The sequence below is a fragment of the Spironucleus salmonicida genome, chromosome 6 (genome assembly GCF_000497125.1).
Source record: "Spironucleus salmonicida strain ATCC 50377 chromosome 6, whole genome shotgun sequence".
NCBI lineage: Eukaryota > Fornicata > Diplomonadida > Hexamitidae > Spironucleus > Spironucleus salmonicida.
In genome coordinates this window covers 330550-352439 of record NC_090601.1, presented here as the reverse complement: position 1 = coordinate 352439, position 21890 = coordinate 330550, and the positions used below count along the sequence as shown (strand labels likewise).

Genomic DNA, 21890 nt, shown 5'->3' with positions numbered 1-21890 from the left:
AAAATATATTTGTTAATACTATTACTGACTCTTAATAAACTGTTATTAATAAATAACAGCAAGCACTTATCAGATACTATATAATTTATCTCTTAGCTGTTTTATTTATTCTCTATTTTACCATATACTAAAAACCGGAGATCTATTATTATATACGTATAAATACTAAATATTTTAGTAAATGAACCGCCCAAAATCTGCTTGCTCACTAACATAAAAACTGGCATTCTATAGCTCAAATTTTGCCTAAATTCCAACTTCTTTTATTCTTTAACCGTAATATGCTATTTTTTCGAAACCTCCAACTGTAGGAAAAACAGCAAAGCGATAAATTGCAAGAACAAAAGCCGCTGGGGCCTAAGAATTACCATAAGACTTTGTTTTAACCACTATTAGTTTTAACTTTAAAAAAATAGAAAATCATATTTAAATTGAATTGAAAACTTCCCCTCCCCAACTACAAACTCCGCTGTTTACAGGCTAGTTTAGAATGCCAAAACGACCTTAAACATCTCCAAAACGACCAATTTAACATGAAAATTCGGCACCAAAATTCAAGAAACTTAATATGAGTAATAGCAGTAGTTATAGTATATGTATTTTGGATGAAGTTCAGCCTAATTTTTTGCTTACTTTGGACGATAATTTGATCTGTTTAGAAGTTGAAGATTCAGAAGAATGGAAAGTTGGAAGTGTAAGAGGAAGGGGTGGAGTAGAAATATGAGTTCAATTTTAAATATTACATTAATAGGATAACATTAATTTATTATTACAAATTGATTTATTAGTACTTTGAAAAAGGAGTTTGCATCGGTATTTTTGATACTAGAGGTTAAAATCTGTAACTAGGAAATACTATATCTATTCAGTTGATTTAAATATGTTAAAGAAAACTAAATAAATAGGTTAATAAAATTTATATTAGAGCTATTCTCGTAAAATATATAAGCTTAATTACATAAAAGGGTTATAAATACATGATAAAGGGTTAAGGAAATTTTACTTTGTAAATTTAATAATCAGAAAATATTATTAACCTTAACCTAATACTACAATACTCCATAAACTATAGTTACTCCTACTACAGCTCATTTTAATTTCCATAACATGAACATGACTAATGATGTTGTAACAAGAATTACGGAACCCATTAAAATTAAAATAAGAAAATTAATGGTAAAAGTTTGAATATTGTTAACGAAAAATGATTAATTCTGGTTCTCTAAGATAACAATAAGTTTATTGTATTTTTACAAAAGTTATGGATAACGTTTTAGCTACTTTTTACCTTCTTCACTCATAGGACGGAAACCCGACCCCATATATTTCTCAAATGGGATAAGAATAGAGTCTCCAAAAAGGAGACTTATATTATTAGGCGAAATAAAATCTGAAATAACATTGATTTAATTACTATCAATTCGTATATTAACTGGAAAATAGGGTTACTTTTTCATATAAAACGAATTATGTTGAACCAAGATATCTCGTAAGAAATAATCGAATTTTATTATTGCTGAGTAAGTTTAATTCCTTAAAGCTAAGCATTCTTCCTCACAAATGAAGAAATGAAACGGATTTAAAAATTGTTAAATATTATCATAACTATTAACTAGTGTAATTGATATATTAGAAGAATACAATAATATACTCATCTTAATTAATGTGGCATCTAATGTAGTATTGATATATCTCATTATTCGGCTGGTACTAACATAAATAGACCCCCAAATATACTGAAAATCTACATCCCCGTCAACTGATTTATTATTTATCTACATTTCAATATTAAAGTTATTAGGATTAGTAAAAATTGTTAGGTTTTTGTATGAAATGTTTACTTTGCCTACATTTAGAATAAGCTACTACTCAAAATGATAGATATTTTCCAGAGCATACTGACAATTCTAATCATCTTTACATTCAACATATAGTATTGGATAATAAAATATGTCTCCCAATACTTCTTCTGAATAATAAGGTCTCTAGTTGAATTTAAGCTTCAAAGATACCTAATTTATCATAAAATACCAATTTAGTATACTAAAATCATATACACATTTTGTAAAGTTTCCCTAAATGGATAACCATGATTTAAGTTAAGATTAGGATACAAAAAGATTTTATATACACGTGATAGGATTTGTAATAACCGTTTTAAATTAGTAGACTTGTAGCTGCTAAAGTTAAATATCACCTTAGTAAATATTAAGAAACAGTGGTAGTGTTTTGTGTAGAATTTAAAACTAGAAAGCTGGATTCTATATTTAGGTAATCTATTTTTCGAATTGTTACTATTAGTCTCCTACTTCAAGCATAAAAGTTATATTTTGCCAATTACATGTTAAATTTATATCAATTAAGTAAATAATAGGATTAAAAATAACATAATTAACTTCACAAGTAAGTAATTAAATTGTTAGTATCATTTAAGCCATTTTCAGCTTACAATTTTTATAATACAATAATATTAATATTAATTATCTAAAAATAGGATTAATAATATATAATATAGATACTACTAATTCTTAAAATGGATGCTCTCCACCAACAGTAAAATGATACGAAATTCTAATCAGTAGAATTACAATCTACTAAAAAGAATTTTAAAAAATTAGTATCAGATACATAATAAACTACTAAATAAGATGCTCTTGATTATGTGTAATTCGATTATCAAGAGGATCCCTCCTAGCTAACAGCCACTCCTAATCTTTTTAGTGCAACAGTATTTGCAACTGGTAATGCAACTGGTGCACGATGCATTATTTGCTAAAAAGAAAGGGCTCCATATGCATGTTCTGGTGATAAGTGTAACGCTCGATACTGCTCTTCTTAATGTTTTTAAGAACACAAAAGATAGTCTTAATGTTTCAAGTGATGAATTGTGTACTCACTCTGTAGAAGATGAATTCAAAGATTCATTTGAAAAGCAAACTGAGTTAAATGCTGATATGTTAACTTAGGAATTTCTATCGTAAGAATTTTATGTTGAATTGAGATTCGAATCAGTTGGGCAATGAAAACTTTAAAACTTTATAAATTATTACTAATTGGTATTTAAAATGAATTGCAAATCACTTTTAATAATATCATAAAATTTTTATAGGTAGTGAAAGTAGAAATGTTAGAAAGTGTCTTATGGCGCATAAAAATGTTATATTTGGTCATGAAATTCTGGAAATATCATTTTGAAATAATTATCATTAAAAAGTAATGATATTTACTTTTCTATTATAGGTTTGATAATTGTATCTTATTAAATGGTATCTGGGAGCCGTGCACTGAGAAGTAGAAGAAGTCTGTTGAATTATTCTTCTTTCTTATATACGTTTTATATATTTTTTAGATGCATGAGAAACTCCGAGTGTGTTAATGTCCTATAATAGTTCACAGACTGATAGTAAATATCTAGTAAATATTAATCGAAAAATTCATGTTATTCTTTATCTATTCTTAAGCTTAGATTCATAATAACTTATTTATTCAGTTTTTGTGTTCTTTTTAATAGTAGCTTATAAATCTTAGGGTTGTTTAGAGAAAGCTATAATATAAATGTAAGTTAGTTAGGATTAGCAGCTAGATATTAGCAGATATAGAATAATGCATACCGATGACCGAATTCTTTTTTATAAAGTCTAACTTACTATTGGAGTTAAATTAGAGTTTATTTATATTATGAACTGGAAACAGAAGAAAGTTTAAAAATGGAAAGAATTTTCTTAAAAGTAAGTTGAAAAAGCCTTTGTATTTAGTAAGACTTTTCTTGTATATTAAATAATTTAAATTACTAAATTAAATCATCAATATACAAATTAGACCATTTTTTCCAATCCTTTTCAATAAGATATGAATTTTATTCTACTTATTATATAACTGTTAAAACAATTTTATCTTAAATTGTATCCTATTTTTAATAATGAGATAATTATTTCTGATTAATGTAGTAGCTAGCAGTTATCAATTAAATTTAGCTCATATCATCAACATCATTTTCAAGTTGTTTTAACGCTGGAATTTATATGGAAAAGTTTAATATTAGAAGTTTCAACTTACATAAATAGTCTGGCTGTTCCTCGATTTCCAGTATGTTTTTAAAAAATTAATATTAAATTGTTAAATTTGGTAGTATAAACTTCGTTTAATTCTGTAAATCTTATTATTACTAAAGACATATTATCTAATCTAAAAAAACATCATCAAGTATCTAACTATCAAATGGAAAGCAAATTTACTTAAGTAGTAGAATAAATTAATAAAGTTTTTTCTATTTAATCATATTATCTATTAAATCTTCTTTTGTCTATACACGGAATAAAATGTTTAAAATACTAAACTCAGCACTTGGAATAATAGATATCATATCATTAAGCGATACATAGCGAAAATCATGCAGAATTTATTTAGTTGGACTCATAAAAACTTATATTTTATGATCTGAGCAAAAATATTCAAGAAACTCCGCAATAACTTCATTCAATTATTCATTTAAATAAAAAGGATACCTTCTTACCTAAAGATCATAATTAATTACATTTTCATAAAGATTGGCTAGTTTATTTAAAGAAGTTAAATTATAATCAAATTTTGTGTTTAAAAATTGTTATACAGAGCAATAATATTTTGAGCAAATTTCTTTCTGTATTCGGGCCACTTCATAAAATTTAACGGATTCTTCAAATGACCAACTAAAAATTTAAGACATACATCTACATTAAAAGTAGAATGATAGTTCAGAAGTACAATTTTCTAGTCTCCAAATCTTTTATGCCAGATTAAAATTATGTATACTAAAAGTTAATCTGGGAGAATATGCATTGTTAATATTATTCTTATATTAATATAATTTTTAATGCAAGAAGTAACAAAATATTTGCCCTTATGATGAAATACAGTCATCATGCTCTATATATTCCATAAGGTATTGTGGAAGGCAAAGCAAATTGTAAAATAAATGATAGTTTGCCTGTGAATTAATAGATTATAAGAACACTAGAACCAAATTATGATTTTTTGGGTATGGAAATAAGATTTAGAGTATTTTTATGAGTTAATGTGATTAAAAATTTATACTTTATTAATCAATTAGCAATAAAATTTATAACAGCAATTCCTGCTACTCATCAGTTAATTAAAGATTATTTCGAAAATCATAGTCCAAATTGGAAAGTTAGAAAGGATCTATTCTATTCATTTATTCATCATTAAATGCTTTTATTAGTGAGCCAAAACTTTTGTTTCTTATAATTTACACTATCAGTGCTGTAAGTATTTAGTTTTCATCAATAAGATCTTTAAATTTGTAAAATTCATAGCCTATTCTTGTACTTAGTACGAATTTGTAAATAATTTGCTTATAGTCTTAGTTAGCTAACGCTAATAGATCAAATAAATCTCCTATCTCTTAGTTAATATTAAACTATATTATTTTTTATAGTAAATTAACTTTGACATCACTCTTCTAATGCTTTTTTAAAAATGATTTCATTAATATAATACTAAATATTATTATATAATAATCATTCTAGCCATTCCCAAATAACATCGTCTAAAGTCGGTCTTTCAGCAAAATTGTTACTCATTACCTTTTTAAGGAATTAACCAAATTCATTTCCAAACAATACATCTAATTCCACTCTTTAATATGCTTGATTAAAAGCATTCAAAATATTCAAATTTGGACAATATTTCCATTTTATTTAACCACAAATATTTATAATTTATTCTTCAACTTGGATATGTATTGTATCATTCCAGTCATCAAAAAGACGTTTTCTTTGCTAAATTGAAAACAATTTATAATCAGGTTCCCCTAAAATTTATAATTAGTTATGCATAGATTAAAATATTGTCTGCCCAAACGGAGATCTTCCCAAATAAAGATGCATAAGAACATGCCCGATTTACCAAACCGTTGGATCATTCTCCACAAATGCAAACTATTCATAAGGTGTATTATTGTCATCCATAATTCCATTAAAATCAATAAGCTTAAGCTTAAGTTAATCAGTGATAAGAATATTTTTTATTTATATATTATTATGGATAAATGGCAACTATTTTGCTAAACTAATAAGCTAACACCCAAATTACTTAACTAGATCTATATTGAAACCCGTTTTATTTATATGTAATGCTTTGTCTAGTGTTAATGGTTCAAATTTATAAGCTAAAAATACAGGTAGAGATGTTTATACTCTAACTAGTTTTGGTGAAATATCTAAAGTTTAAATTAGGTGAAAATTCTAAATTTCTTTTAGCATTAAGTCTTAGAAATAAGGAAGAGTCCTTGCTACTTTTAATGTATATAATACATTATTATAGTTTGCTACACAGAGTGTACTGGAATTAGTCTCACATAATATTTCAACAATCGTGAAGTCCCCTATTTGGGCATTAAGTAACTCTAAATGACCTGATTTCTTAACATCTGCTGAAGTATTTTCTAGCTAATCTTCCTAAATTTGTGAAATATTGCTAGGAATTTTAGAATATGTGTTAATAATTTTTTACATTTTAAGTTATAATAATATAAAATAATAAATAATAAATAATAAATTAAATCAATCAATCAGATTGTTAAAATAGTGCCGCGCCTCTTCTTACCCATTTTCCGATATCCCCTTCGCAGTGGAGATAAATATCAAGGATATAATTACTTGAATGACCAGTTGTGGTTAAAACGCCCTTTCTTGCTGTAGTTCTATAGCTTGGGCATCTGTATCTATTACCTACATTTAGCTCTGATATTTTACACGGCTTCAACATGATAAATGGCACTTCAACAAATAATTAACCTGATTCAGCATCAACCAATTTCTTGTTAATTAGCCTTCCTCCTTGAAGGAACATTCCTGTAATAATTTAACATCCCTCTGGAATCTCTGGAAGTATATCAAAAATTTCAAAATCTAGGACAAGTTAATCAATGGGTATCTTCTAGCGTCTTGCAAAGTTCTAAAGAGTACCTGTGATAAATGCTTATGGATATGAAAACCCAGAAAACCAGACAGTTTTTTATACACCTGTTTCAACCCAATTTCTAATAAAGTTGACTCTAGCAGTTAGATCAGTCATCCATGTCGAAAGAGATTTCAACGAAGGCCATGCTGCTTTTTCCCAAAACGCAGGTACCTTGTTCAATCTCATAGCGTTTAAAACGTTATTGGTTTATTGCGTCTTTAATATCAAACCTTTTAATACATGTTGAGTTTACTATGAAGAAAACCTTATTAGTGCTATGAGCTTATTGTATCGTGCACACTCTTATGTCAATACAGTATTCATAGATTCAAGATAAGATGTCGGATATTTTTCATCTATCTCAGTTTAGTCAAATGGCTATGGCAATTCTTCAATTATTGTCTATAATTATTAATATTCAACGTCAGTTTAAGATGTAGACGAGGAGCTAGATGATGATGAAGATGACGATGCATAAATTGATAATACTGATAAAAGTAATTATTTTCCAGTATTTTATGATAATAATATTGATGCATTATTATCAAGACCAAATAACTCTGGAATATCTAAATCTGAAAATCTAGAATACCCAGAAGTAATTACTGTATCTAACATTGTAAGGCCTTCCTATTTTTAAATATTTTAAAATCCATAGTCTTTTTCAACTACATCTCCAAGTTTCTTTAAATCCGAATGATAATATGCATCCATCATAGAATTGACAATTAGCTGATCTTTCGAGTCTGCAACTCTACCGCCTGCATTTATTGATGATATTAAGAATTTTAATGCACTTATCGTATTTTCCATATGATGATGGATTACATCTAATTTTTGAGCAATTAGATCTTTAAATAGAGTACTAAGCTACATTTAACTTATTAAGAAGTCTGGATCTGCCCAATCATATCCAGTAGAAAATCCAATAGCACCAAATCTTCTCCTTTCTAAAACAGCTGAGAAGAATATTGATAAATTCCATAATAATCTTCTATAATTTTAATTTAATATTTAACAAACTTATTATTCCTCTGAATCTTTTTTATCAAAGTTTTCTGGGAGGATCGATAATTGATCTTCTGTTAAAGTATTAAATAACCTACCAAAATTGTTTTTAATTCCCATTGGAGCCTCAGCTGAAACTTTTGTTGCTGCTTTAATGATCGAAGAGGGGAATCCGTCAAAAGGCATAGTAGTTAAGAAAAGTCTGAAGTTTTAATGTATCTAAATAATTTTCCCACTATTATCTGGATCATATGAATTATCACTTATAGATTCACATATGCTTTCTAATTTTGTTAACCAAGTTCCAGCCAAATGTGTATTTCCTAACAAAACCCATTGTCCTTATATAATAGCTTCTGTTATAGCTTTCTCTGCTATAGGACCTTAGCCTTTGCCTATAGAAACTGAGTGGCAAAATACATTATTTTAATCCCCTAGCTACATAATTTTATTAGATGGATCTGAATCAGCAGATAATAATATTAAAGTAGGCACGGTATTAATCGATTCTGCTACAATATCTGTCAATTAAGGTGATTCTGTTAATACAAATTGAGGGCCAATTCTTTCGGTGATGAATTTTTTAGTAGCAAATATGATATCTCTTGATTTGATACAAGAACAGAAAACCATATAAGATAATGACGAAATAATTGATGCTTATGGATTATCTTTCAGTAACTATATGTAAATATCGGCACTTTCTAAATTCAAATCTATTAATAAATTCGTAGAACAAACCGTTGCAAATATTTTCCAGTCAACATCTGGAACGCCCAAATCTCTATATTTATTTTCTGGATTTTCTTTTTTCTCATACTATGCAATGTTTCCACTAAATGCAGCCATAATAATATCAAACTATTACTAGGTTAATACTCCATTATTTAGGTCTAGTGATATAGCTATATCCAAAGAAAATGTTAGTTTATGGGAAACAAATAAGCCTCTAGATACAGTTGAATAAATTCTTATAGCAAATTAATTAAATATAGAAACCAGACGATCTTCTGCCTCGTTTTCTAAATTCTCATTAATAGTTCTTACAAAAGATTTAATATAGTTTTATAAGGAATTTTCATACATTGAGTCTAGATTAGTTAATCTTAGTACAACAAAGAATAAAGTTGCAGCTTGACTAGATAAATTACTATACACTTGTCTAGCTTCTTCAATTTCTGCAGTTTTTTAAGCTGCTTTGACCATTTTCCTTGATATTTCCTATGATCTAGATTATGTGTTATTGAGAGCATTCATAAGGTTAACATTATCAAGCAAACTACTTCCTGAATCACTACCAGAGCTTAATATATTCAATAAATTGGTTTCTAATTCCAGCAATTCAGATTATGACTCTGCAATTGAACTTTGAAGTTGCTTGCGAGAATTTTCTGCTTCTGGATTTTCACATTCAACAGCAACAGAAATTAACAAATCCATTAGAGCTTCTCTTGTTGCTTTGAATGTTACGATCGAAAAATCACCGAATACATCTGATGGAATAGCTATATCAAATGTCGTAATTAGACACAGCCTAAATGTATTTGGAACTGTAATCTCTGTTTCACCAAATTTAACAGTAACTGATACTTATTTAATATTAGCTAGTAGTAAGTTATGAGCTAAAATAGCCGACTTCATTTTAGGATCGTTTCTAATCCATTCTTCATTACCAATTCCTTCGATTATTAGTGAATAACCGCATCTTAGTGCAGTCTCAATCTACTTGTGAAGATTTTAGTCAGTATATCTAGCTATTGTCACAGTTGACTCCTTATGCACTAATGTAATACTAGCCCATTTCTTCCCTGTTTGCTAGGGATCAATTAACAAAGGGACTTTCTTAGCCATAAAAGCGATTGATGCCGAAGTAAGTGAGAACGAATCCTTAGACAAACCATTAGATAACCACTTGGAAATAGTGGGTTAATCAGAAACAAATAGTTATAATTTAAAGTTCATAATCTCTTAAATTTATTTATCATCAGCGCCAGACATAAATTCTTAGATAATGACTTCTATCCATTTTGTTGATAATTAGTCCCTATCCGCAAATTCCATACCTCCTAAACAAGCGCAATATGCAGTGGCTACAATGGTAGTAGGAGTTATCTGGTTGATTTACTCTTGGATTTTAATAACTTCTTAATTCCAACGAACCTATTCGCCAGATAATCCAGAAATGAGCCCTTCTGCACGCTTTAACCTGCTACAACACTTCTCATATTCTACCGAAAGTCTTGATAATTCTTCTGAAGCTTTTTAGGCTTCGGCTTCTAAAACTTCTAACTAAGCTTCTGCATTTCTGAGTAATTTCTGCTTTTCCTCTAAAGCATCTGTCATTTGCTTAGCTTAAGCTAACGCTTCTGCTAGCTTCGCTTGTTTGGGCTTCACATCAATCATGACGACATAATATTCATATAAGGCATGAATCCATTCACAAATACCGGCTGCGGCAGCTGAAGCTTTTGCTACTTCTTTTGGTATAAACTCTGGGTTTTATATGTATTTCCCTAATTTTTATGCAACTGGAGCTGTTAAATCCGTCATACTCTTTAAAATATTTAAGAATCCATTCGCCATTAAAACTTTTTTGGCAATTGCCCAATTATCAGCATCAGGTGCGGTATTAATCTTAGTTTCTCTTATAATACATAGTACTTCTCCTAGTAGTCTAACGCCTTTAGATGGTTGAGCAAATGATCTAACTTCATTAACATCACCCGATTTTAATAGTGATAGTGCCTTTGTAGCTCTATCGATTAGTGGTTATGCTCTATCTAAATCTTCCTAACACGATGCAGCTAATACATCAGCTTCTGATTTGGCTTTCATTGCTACCTATTCTTCACTAGATAGTACTTCTTTAACTGCTGACATTTCTTTACGTTTCTCATCAATTTGTTTAGCTAACACTGACACATCTTATTATGCTTTTTATAATATTGGTTATTAAGCAGTTTATTCCTGTCTTAACCCAACAACGGATAATTCGGTATCTTTAAGACATTGAACACCATTTGCATATCTATTTAATTAAGCCTAATATCTTTAAATAACAACCTCCTTCAATGAAAGGAAATTAGAAATTAGTGACAAGAATGTTGCTGGAGATGTACATAAAGTTGGATATTTATTTAAAACAATTCTTTCAGTATCTCTATGAATTTATACCAATATTTATGAAATTTTCTAGCAATCAGTTTCATTCTTAAGGTAATATTAAGCAATTGAAGATAAAGTGTCTTCTTCCCAAGGAGTAAACCAATTAACAGTTAATGATCCTAACAAAGATGGGAAATAAGTAACAATACTATCTAAGGCAGATGAACCTGGAGTGACAGAAATAACAATATGTAAATTACGGATAACTCTATCTGCCATGGATGCATACATTTCAGGTTTTGATGCACCTTTAAACTATTCAGCTAGATCTTTATTTATCTCAGTTAAATCATCAGAGCTGAATAAATTTGGTATTTCACCTAAAGATATAAGGAAATTAATACATTCTAAACCGAAATTATCAGCTAGTGCTTCCTAAATCATAAGAAGGCAAGGTTTTGCTTAAACTCCAGATACTTTAACCGCTTATCTAATTTTATCTAAAAAGTCACCTTTGCCATTAGGCTCAAATAGCTTAAGGACTGCACTTTTAGATAATGGTATACCAGACTCCGAAATTACATCATCAGAATTGACATAAAAATCAGCTAAAGCTGCTGCTGCTAATCTAGTTAAAGATCTCTTTCCTGAAGATGGCATACCTATCATTAAGCCATGTCCCCTATCAGACTGTAAGATTCTAGTGATTCTCATTAAATGTGTAAGTGCATATTTGAATAATATTAAATCTAATTTTTCATTAGCATCATAAAATTTCATTCCTTTATTAAATATTTAAATTGCGTTTTCAAAGTATCCTGTTGACGCAACTCTCTAATCCTAATCATTAATGTTAGTAAATTAATATGGTATTTATGTGTATGCTTCTTTTTATTGTTAATCTTACTAAAGTTAAGCGTCTTCTTATGATTTTTTATCGACTAATTCCATCAAAGAAATGCTAAAGTTCATCTCAATTAGATTTGTTGTTGAATCAAATACACTCTCTGGTAGAATTCTTTCCAAAGGTGTATTTACTAATCCCGCCTAATTCCAAGATTCTTAAAGCAATTCAACGAATAGCCTATTATCCTCATCATTTATCAATCTATCGCTAAATATTCTAAGACATTCATTAACCCATACTCCGACAACATTCTATTATGATGAGAAATATTATTTGAATGTATTGTCATCCATAATAGTGTTTTTCATTGTTAAGAGTAAACCTTAAAATACTTTACTCAAGTCACGAGGTCCAAATAAATAATGCATATGTGCTGGAGTTGGTTTAAACTAATCCCTAACCTTTCTATAAAGTAAAATAGTAGAAGAAACTATATTATCTATAATAGAACTTAATGAAGATGGTAAATGACCAACAAAAGGTTAAATTAATCTAGTGAAGATTTTAGAAAATGCATCATCTGATGATTCAGGAACAGAAATTAACGCAACATGGTGCATTAATCTAGATGGTAAAAGATCCAACAACTCTCCAGTAGTTGTCGCACTCATGATAGTAGTTGTATTTGTAATTTTCTTAAATATTCCTTACTCAATATCATACCAACCTTTTTCTTCTAATAATTCTCTAACTACCTCTAAAGGTGGTTGGGCATCATACGTTTCCTTTTAAGGCATGTGTGCATCATCGACAAAGAAAATACTTTGTTTAATTTTACTTAAACTATATACTCCTTTTCTTACTTTTTCAAGCTTAGAATCAACAATAGATCTAAACTGTGTTGTTGATGTTTTAGCAGTCAGACAGCATTTAACTGTATAATAATCTTATGTCATAAGAAGTCTTGCTAGTGAAGTCTTACCTGATCCTGATGGACCAGCCAATAAAATTGGCACTTATTATGAGCATAAGAACGAAATTAAAGCATTAAGGGATACAACATCTTACGTTGGAATAATAGTATCACTATAAAATGCAATATTGTTCAATTCTGGCTCTGGGATTTAATATTTACTGTGCTTCCAGGGAACCCATTCTAATGTGAGCCCTTTTGCTACATCAAATGGCGTTTATAATCCTCTAACTCTCTCTTTGTTCGAATTTTTATCTTCAATGACCTAAATACATACATCATGCGGATATTTTATTAAATCTCCTTTTGTCTTCAACTCTTCTGTGAAAGGAATATTTATTGTAGTTCTCCAGATAGTAATATCTTCCTAAATTAAACGCTTATATATATCAGCCAATTCAGAACCACGCAATTCAATACCATCTTTTGACGATTTAGTCATCTTGATGCTAGAGTTGCTAAATGACTTACCCTCAGGCATTGTAAAGTCGTAATTCGCATTAGCTCCATTCGAAATAAGCAACTAAGGAATATCATAGAATAAATGCCTCAAAATTTAACTGAAGCATTGTCTACCTTTAAAGTCACCAGAAGCACCTACAGACCATGTAAATGCGAATATAAAAGATGAGTCAACAAAGCTTCCTATATCACCTAATGGCGGTAAAGTATTTCTTAATTCAATAGCTTCGTTGTCAGTTATAGTTATATCACACTGAGGCTCTGAATAAGATTTAATATAGGAAGATAATATTCTAACAAGATTATAAATCATCGTATGTGCAGTCTAGAAAACAATAGTTTTAGAATTTTTCGTAACATAATTATGAATAGGTATAAATAGCCAGTTAAATAAATTAGTAAGTCTTTCAATAACTGTCATCTTCATAGATTAATGGCTATTTAATATAATATTATTATCAGGTTATGACTTTGAAACAACACTTAAGTCTTAATATCCTTAAATAATTGGAACATTTTTCTTAACATTTACAACAGGCCACGATGACTGAAGATTTATATCTAATTCCAAAAACCACTTTGGTAGCATTTCAAAGCAAACAGCGTAGAACATACTTGGTAACTAAATAACAGTTTAATCATAGTAAATCATACCACAACGTGAAACTGTTGCTGGTGACGCATGTTCTAAATTTTAAACTTCAAACATACAGGTTGTGGTCTCTGGTAGAGCAATAACCTCACCGGAGGTCAAACATAGACGCTTCGCATCATCTAGCACAGTATTTAAATTTTCTACCCAAATAGCATCTACTGGAGAATCAAAAACAATAAAATGAAGTTTTCTATCGTTTTATTCTTCTCCACATAATCTCATTATAGTACACAAAATACCATCTGTCCATTCATTAGAAATTTCTGAAAAATTCCCATATAACTCATCAGCTGTTATGGCTTTAGCATTTATTTTATATGTAGAAACTGGATAGAAGTGAGGATATGCATCTACTGTAAATTTTTCTTTGACCCATTCTGGTTTTGTTTTTAAGAAGCTATGCATTTAAGTTAACGCTTTAGCAATAATTTTTACTGATGTTGTTTTACCTGTCATTGTATTACCAACATTCATCAAACCATGTCGAACAGACATGGTTGCATAAAGCTGACATACTTTTTCCATGAATTCTTCGGATGGGTTTAAGTGTAAGAGAAGTGTCTATTCCCTTATAAAACGTTTTAACAAATGTTCAGCATCAACATCCATAGTAATTTCATCTAATGAGCAAGTATAAATATCTTCTGATGAAGCAGATTGTTTGGCCATATATATTTCATAGCATTCCATGAATAAATCAGAAACAATATTGTTATATAAAATAACATCTGCTGCTAAAAACTTTGGAACATTAACATCACAGACTGCCCTTAAACATAGTATATCCTCTTTTTCCATCCAGTATAGTCTTTTAAGTCTAGCTGCTGCATTTAATATACTTCTTAACGCTCTCATACCAAAATCATAATGAGACGCTTTGGATAATTACTCTGACGATAACTTAAGGGTTTAACATATCTTAACAGCTAAGCTACTAGCTTATCTATAACCAGAAGCAAATAACAATATCTCAGCTATAATAGTATAATCTGGAACAGTCATATAAATTGGTCTGAATAAATTCTTTAAATTGGTAGGAAGTTCCGCACGCCCAGCATATCCAGGGTTCATAGTAATAAAAATACCACAGCAATTTACAAGCTTAATGTGATTACCTTCAAAAGTAAAAGCTTTCAATTTAGATCTAATAGCACGTTAAATAGTTAATATTTAAGAAGCAACAACTGATAAAACGTCAAGTCTACATCTATTAAATTCATCTAAACATGAATACATACCGCATATGCAAAGACCGCAGAAAAATTTGCTAATAGATTATTCATTTAAACCCTCAGAGCAATTAAAGATATAACACCCAATGGCTAACGATTTTGCTAAATCTTTTACGGATTCAGATTTACCAGTCCCAGCAGGTCCCATAGGTGATCCACCAAATGTTTTAGCAAGAGCGGAGGTAAGAGTTAAAAAGCATCTATCTGTAAGAGGTGTAATAGCCAACCTTTGATGATTGCCTAAGTATTCAAACTAATACTCTAATGAAGCATCAACTTATTTGACAGTTAAATCCCCAGTATTTTCTTTGAAATAATACTTTAACTAGGAAGCAAATAAGAAATTATGATCAACTCCTGGTTGTTTAAGTTAACTTACAATATCCCTATTATGTACCCATAATGTCAATAAGGTAGTCAAAAGGGTTCTAATTCCTTTATTATATATAATATCAGGATATTGCTTTACTGTCTCCGGTGTGCAACCAACCCATAGAACCAATCTATCAATGCGAGCATTCTACTCCTAAAGCTAAAGTAAAACAGCATCGTTATCAATTGCATGCTAAGTTTCATACGTCCAAACCATTTAGCTTAGAACATTAACAACTTATGCTGGCCATTAAGATAACCATAATTCACGTGGCCCCATAAGGGTTTCTAATGGATCTGCTGATAAAATCTGTTCTGGACCATTTTCAACATCGTTAACATAAGCTACCCATGCCTTTTTAATGAGATCGCGAACAGTAACTTTCATTAATTATTCAATCTCTAAAAGCCAAATATCAGCATCCCCAATAGGAATGATTTCCTTGAATAAGTCTACTGCTTCTCCTTCTGGAGAAACAATTTATGTAATAACTTTCTGTCCATCTTTTTCAACAAAAGTCAGCTTTCTTATACCTTCAAAACATTTTTAAATATGTTATTAAACGTTCTCAACATTTTTAGTTTATGCCAATATTTATAATAATTCTTCATCTGCTAAGAAAAAGAATCGACTAAAACTCATACGCTTAGATTGAAGATATGAGCTAAGTTTCTTATTAACTAATTCCAATTTTTCAAAGTTTACTTCAAACTTCTATGTAACATTATCTTTTGTAGAAAATTGCCAGACTTTCTTAGAATTAAATGTTTCACATGTTATTTCAGTCCAAAATAGGCACACCTCAGTGAATAATATTGTCTCGGTTGGAAGTTGCCTCTTAATATCCTCAGATGAGAAGATAGGTTACAAATATAGCCAAAGTCTTTAGAACTTAATCCATTCATCAATTATGTCCTAAAGTTTATTCAAAGTATTATCATGGTCATCTATTCTAGTCTTAAATTCTTTAGATTTCCCAAAAACACTTGCTCTTAAACCTTATATAATACTGAACTATTCGTCTAATAAAGAAATAGAATCATCAAATGTTTTAACAATATAATATTTCTATTATCTAGGAGGCTTTGGTGGATCACCAGGCGGCGTAACTTACGGTATTTCATCTATAGCAAACAGTTTCATGTCCAACTCAATAGACTTCCAATCATCTAACATTTTCAAAAGCTGCTAATCAATCATACTTTATCTAGTGGCTAGCTCAGATATTCTGATGACATTTTCCAATTTATCTTCTTCCATAAGTCCTTCATCTAATAGCTATTATAGAGTAAATTGTTAATCAGAAGCTATTTATTTACCTGTTTTTGTAAAATTAGAAACTTCCATCCAATGTGATGGCTTTAAACCAGGATTTCTAAGTGCTTCTATAAGTGGAATATAAATCATGAAATTATCGATACTCTACATTACATCTTAACATATAATAGCAGCATCTGCAGCACAAGCAGGTCTATCTTTTTCTTTCGCCTTTGTAAATACAGCAGCTCCTCTACCTAATTTTGTGAAATTTTTATTAAGCTTTTATAAATTACTTAACCAGTCTTATGTCTTTTTAGTAACATCTTCTGGGTTAATATTCATGAAATCACCTTAAGAAAGCCAGACTGGTTAGAAAGACTGATACATTGAAACTATAGACCATAATTCGTCAAATAATGTAAATTCATCAATTGCAACTTAAAAAGCTGAAAAATCAGTAGGTTCTAGTGCTAATTATTTTTCATCAACTTAAAATTAATCAATTTTCTTTTATAAAGAGGTTTAAAATTCTTAAATTTTAAATAATATTTCTGACTATTTATTATTACTTAAAGAAGCAGTTTGCGAAAATTCAACTGTTTATTTGATGTATGAATTAATTTATTCTGCTAATAACCCTCTCTCATCATCTTTCTTTTTGGATAAAATTTAAAATGCCTATAGCAATTATATATCTGCACCATCTCGTTGTGCTATAATTTCTTTTGGTTGTGCTTTAGCTTTCCAATACATTTCAACACACACCGTCAAAAATCTATCATCAATTTTTTCTGGTAAATTAGACATCAAAGTTTTAGCAAGTCTATCACGATAATGCTCAGAAAGCTTATTGTAACCAGACGGAATAAGCTAGCTTGCTCTTTATGAAAACCAAGAATATTACTAATGTAATATTCTTAAAAAGTCTTTATCTTATGTCCCAAATTCTTCACAAACTGACATATACCTATCTAATATTATTTATTTTCCTCTCATTGACTCTATTGTCATATGAATATTAGCTAAGAATTATTTGATTTCTGCAAAAATACCAGGAGTTTTACACTCAGTGTTCATTTTTTCTTAAATTAGCTTCCAATCATCTATGATATTTTAAGATCTCTTTACCAAACGTTACTAGATAATTCGTATAACCTATGCTCTAAGTATATTTGCCCTCTTTGTAAGAATATCAATTACATTAGTAATATCTATAGAATACAGACCAAATGAAATTTTACATACGGTTTCTGATTTATCTTTAACAGTTTCTTATGTTGGAGGTGCCAATTACTTTAAAAATTCACGGATGGCAGTATAACACTATAAGAAGCATCTTAAATCTCTGAGAGATAAGTTAGTATTATTAACTACAATTTTAACTTCTTTTTCGATTAATTCTTCTTCTTATTTGATTTCCTCTTCTTCCTCTTCATCACTATTTTATTGTTTAAATTTAATATCTTTTTCAGCTTGTATAACAATTTTTTCTACTTTCTTTTCGAATACATAATCCCAATTTTTACAAGTTATTAGCATTTCGTCTTCCTTATTAGTAATATCATTTTCCAATGTATCTATATCATTAAATTCATCTAATGGAGGTAGTATTTTAGCTTCATAATCATAAACATCCTCTTTAATTTCTACATAATCCATTTTATCTGTAAAGAATAATCTTTTAATAATTAATTGCAAAATAGAAAACAACGCATTAGGGCCTTTTGCTGTATCATTCAAATAACTGTTTAATTCTTCATACCTTGGTCCTAACCATGGGTCATGAACAGAATTAGGACCAGGTAGTGTGGTATTTTTAACCCTATGTTCTAAACATGGAAATGCAGTGTTAATACTTTTAATTTATGATGATACATTAAGTAAAGATTCATAAATCTCTAATATCTTATTATGAATTGAATCAATTGATGGTAAAAGTGAACATTCTAGATTTACCAAGCAAGGATTCAAGCAAACAGCATTTTAAGACTTAAGTGCAGCATAATAATGATCATAGGTAAGTCTTTAATCAGGATTATCTTCTTTAGGAGCCTCGGTTACTAGCTAACTGGTAATATTTTTAAAATTATCAATATCGTTGAAAAATTCTTAATTACTAGGCGGTATATAATGTGCATCTTATGATGAAACCTATCGCATTTCTCTAATGTAAGGCTCAACGTTTATAAAAATCTTCAAAATACAATTATCTACTGTTGTTGAAGTGCAAGTTCTAAACAACGGTGTCGTAGCTTCTTTCAGTAATTTTCCAGATTCTATATTACTTAACTCGCATGTTTTCGCTAATTTTATCAAATTCTTAGTCCTCTACAGACATTCATCATAACTAATATAGTTAGTAACTTTAAACTAATTTAACATCTCCATAAATTTTTCAGAAGTTTTGTCACTTATATGCATGATAGTATCGTAAAATTTATAATTAATCAACCTACAGAAATCCTCCAAATCAACCAAAGTACGCTATCTAGGTCTATCGAAACATGCATCATTACAATTACTCAATTAACTGAATTCTAAACCAGACTACTCAAATTCAACATCCTTCTCATACGAATATTTGTCACATCCATCAGAACCAGCACAAACCACATTTTGCACTGCATATTCCATATCACTAGATAAGCAATTTACATCAATTCCATTCTGTTTAAGCTTTTTTGCTAAAACTGACGATAGCTCTCTCTGATACAAGTCTTGCAAATAAATTGTCATTCTCTCTCTGTGACCATCAGCTAAAAATGTAAATTACTCCAAACTTAGAGGTAGACCCGGGCTTACAACACCTAAATCCCTCAAATTTTTAATTTATGGATGCGCATAAAATGGAATAGCACCCAATTCGCCTACAAGATCTAATTCTGGCGCAACTTCTGCTTTTTTTTCGTTCTAGACTCTAATTTTTATGCCTCCCTTTTTAATGATTTAGTCTTCCTATTTTACTTCTTCTACTTTGTTCTGCATAGATAATTGGATGCTGAAACTTTCAGAATCTGCCATAATTCCTCCTGCGAATCCAGATTTTATGAGTTCAATTTAATCTGTTGCTAGGAATGGGATAATTCCTGCAAAATTAAAATAATAAAGACCGTTTAGGATAAGAATTTCCTATATTTGGGATAAGATAAAATCAGTTGCTGGCTTATATTGATTGCTTAGGCTAAGACTGATTGTGTTAATTCTAGCTCTACGTTTTGCAAAATTAAGAAGTGAAAAAATAATATTTTTCTAGAATTCTTAGGCGACTGTAGCAATTTCACGTGTGAAAACTTTACGTTAAATAAATGTCGGTGGGTTGATTCCAAGATTTGTCAGCTTAGAGTTAAATTGAGGGTCTCTGCGAAGATATTCTAGGACGGCTAGCATGTTTGATTTTATGAGGTTTTCCGTAACTTGCTGAACAAGTTATCCAGATAGTTTAATAACATTATTATATGAATCTTCATCTAGCTTTTGTAGGAAAAACTTGTAAAATGACTCATTATCTAAAACGTAAGAATGGAAAATATTATCAATAATTTCTGCTGTTGGGCCAGCGACATCAGATAATAACTCTAACAATTACGTAATCTTGAAATCGAGCACTTTTGTCCGGTCAGACATATATTCCTTAATTTAAATAGCTTAGTCGAATTATGTGTCTAAGAATATTTCCATTTTTGATTGAGATTCTACCTTTCTGCGACTATAATGAGCCTACCATCTTCTATCCCACCACATTCTTTCGTCTTCATCCGCGAATAGCAAATTCAGCCTTTTTACTGACTTTTCTGTGTCAGATACTAGTGCTGGAGCAGTCGTAAAAATTCTAAAATTATTCTCAAAATGCTCAATATTATTCAATTTTTGAATTAATTCACATCCTAATTTGACACAAATAGATCCTTCATGAGCAAATTATTAGGTATTCTGTTAAAGCCATTAAATTACCCAAACATTATGCTCCGGGTTGTAACCTGTGACTACGCAAGGTTCAAGTGCAAGTCGGTCTTTGTAAAGATATCTTGAGTAAGCCGGTATACCTAAAATTTCTTTACCATCTGGGAAAATGAATTATTTTGTATGGAACTCGAACCATTCTTCTGGTGAATGAATTTCGTAGGCGTCCGTGGCGTCAAAATCTTCCAAATTTAAGAATCCGTCGTTCATATCCATTAAAAGAATTTATCTGCACGCTTAAATTCTATCTTAGAGCTCTTTTCCTTATGATGTAGCTAAAAAATCTTTTTATGTTAGACAGTGCTCTCTTAGGTTGTAAATATCTTTTTAAATTTATGAAATTACTTTCTTCATTTCTACGTCAACTTAATATCCTGGATTTTCTGAATCAAATAATCTGATTGCTTCTATAACTGCGTTTACAGAAGCTTTGTCTGGATAAAATTTTTCAGGGACTTTTACTGCTTTTGGTGTTCGAATATTGTTAATATCTTGTCTCATAAGTTATCCTATTCTTCCAGATACGTCTAAATTGGTTTCAACAATTTAATTTCCATTTTACTATTATTAATCTTCAGTATTCACATCAATTTATGATAAAGTTAAGTTTTGGGTTTCTTCCTTTTGATGAATTTATGATAATCTGGTTATAGGACCTGGTATAAAACCACGTAGAGAAACATCACGCCAACATGCGTTATTTCCTTCAACTAAACCATCCCTATAAACTTACGGCAATTCTGCAGTTGGCTTCAATCTCGAAGTTACTAAAGTTTGTGGTAAAGGATTGTGAATAACTTTATTATAAGGAACATTATCAGCTATTCCTTGTAATACACCTGGTACTTTGACAGAAACAAATTCTTGCTTAGTTTTTTTCGCCAAAATTTACGCTGTCTATTAAGGTGCTGAGTCATTTTAGTTAAATTCTTTGATTTTCTTTGATGTATGTGCAGAAAGTAAGCGTTATTGCTTTGTTGCATCGGATGTAGAATGATTCATTATTTAAAATGCGGAATGTAAAAATAATGTAAATAAATGTAAAATATTAT

The 21890-nt window shown here is 29.8% G+C and overlaps 6 protein-coding genes across 6 annotated transcripts; 2 read left to right on the top strand and 4 right to left on the bottom strand. All coding sequences in view use genetic code 6, as the record gives it.

Annotated features, from left to right (window-relative positions):
• Positions 1-181: 181 nt before the first annotated feature.
• On the top strand, positions 182-724 carry SS50377_25779 (uncharacterized protein; the record flags this gene model as incomplete). The annotated part of the gene is made up of 1 exon (XM_067909607.1): positions 182-724. One exon carries the CDS (start codon positions 182-184, stop codon positions 722-724), a length of 543 nt encoding a protein of 180 aa, XP_067762363.1.
• A 364-nt stretch (positions 725-1088) lies between these two features.
• On the bottom strand, positions 1089-2438 carry SS50377_25778 (uncharacterized protein; the record flags this gene model as incomplete). The annotated part of the gene is made up of 1 exon (XM_067909606.1): positions 1089-2438. One exon carries the CDS (start codon positions 2436-2438, stop codon positions 1089-1091), a length of 1350 nt encoding a protein of 449 aa, XP_067762362.1.
• Positions 2439-2533: 95 nt separating this feature from the next.
• On the top strand, positions 2534-2881 carry SS50377_25777 (HIT zinc finger domain-containing protein; the record flags this gene model as incomplete). The annotated part of the gene is made up of 1 exon (XM_067909605.1): positions 2534-2881. One exon carries the CDS (start codon positions 2534-2536, stop codon positions 2879-2881), a length of 348 nt encoding a protein of 115 aa, XP_067762361.1.
• Positions 2882-2893: 12 nt separating this feature from the next.
• SS50377_25776 (uncharacterized protein) lies at positions 2894-5194 on the bottom strand (the record flags this gene model as incomplete). Its single annotated transcript, XM_067909604.1, has 1 exon — positions 2894-5194. One exon carries the CDS (start codon positions 5192-5194, stop codon positions 2894-2896), a length of 2301 nt encoding a protein of 766 aa, XP_067762360.1.
• A 325-nt stretch (positions 5195-5519) lies between these two features.
• On the bottom strand, positions 5520-6515 carry SS50377_25775 (uncharacterized protein; the record flags this gene model as incomplete). Its single annotated transcript, XM_067909603.1, has 1 exon — positions 5520-6515. One exon carries the CDS (start codon positions 6513-6515, stop codon positions 5520-5522), a length of 996 nt encoding a protein of 331 aa, XP_067762359.1.
• A 52-nt stretch (positions 6516-6567) lies between these two features.
• SS50377_25774 (Dynein heavy chain) lies at positions 6568-21840 on the bottom strand (the record flags this gene model as incomplete). Its single annotated transcript, XM_067909602.1, has 1 exon — positions 6568-21840. One exon carries the CDS (start codon positions 21838-21840, stop codon positions 6568-6570), a length of 15273 nt encoding a protein of 5090 aa, XP_067762358.1.
• Between the last annotated feature and the right edge of the window lie 50 nt (positions 21841-21890).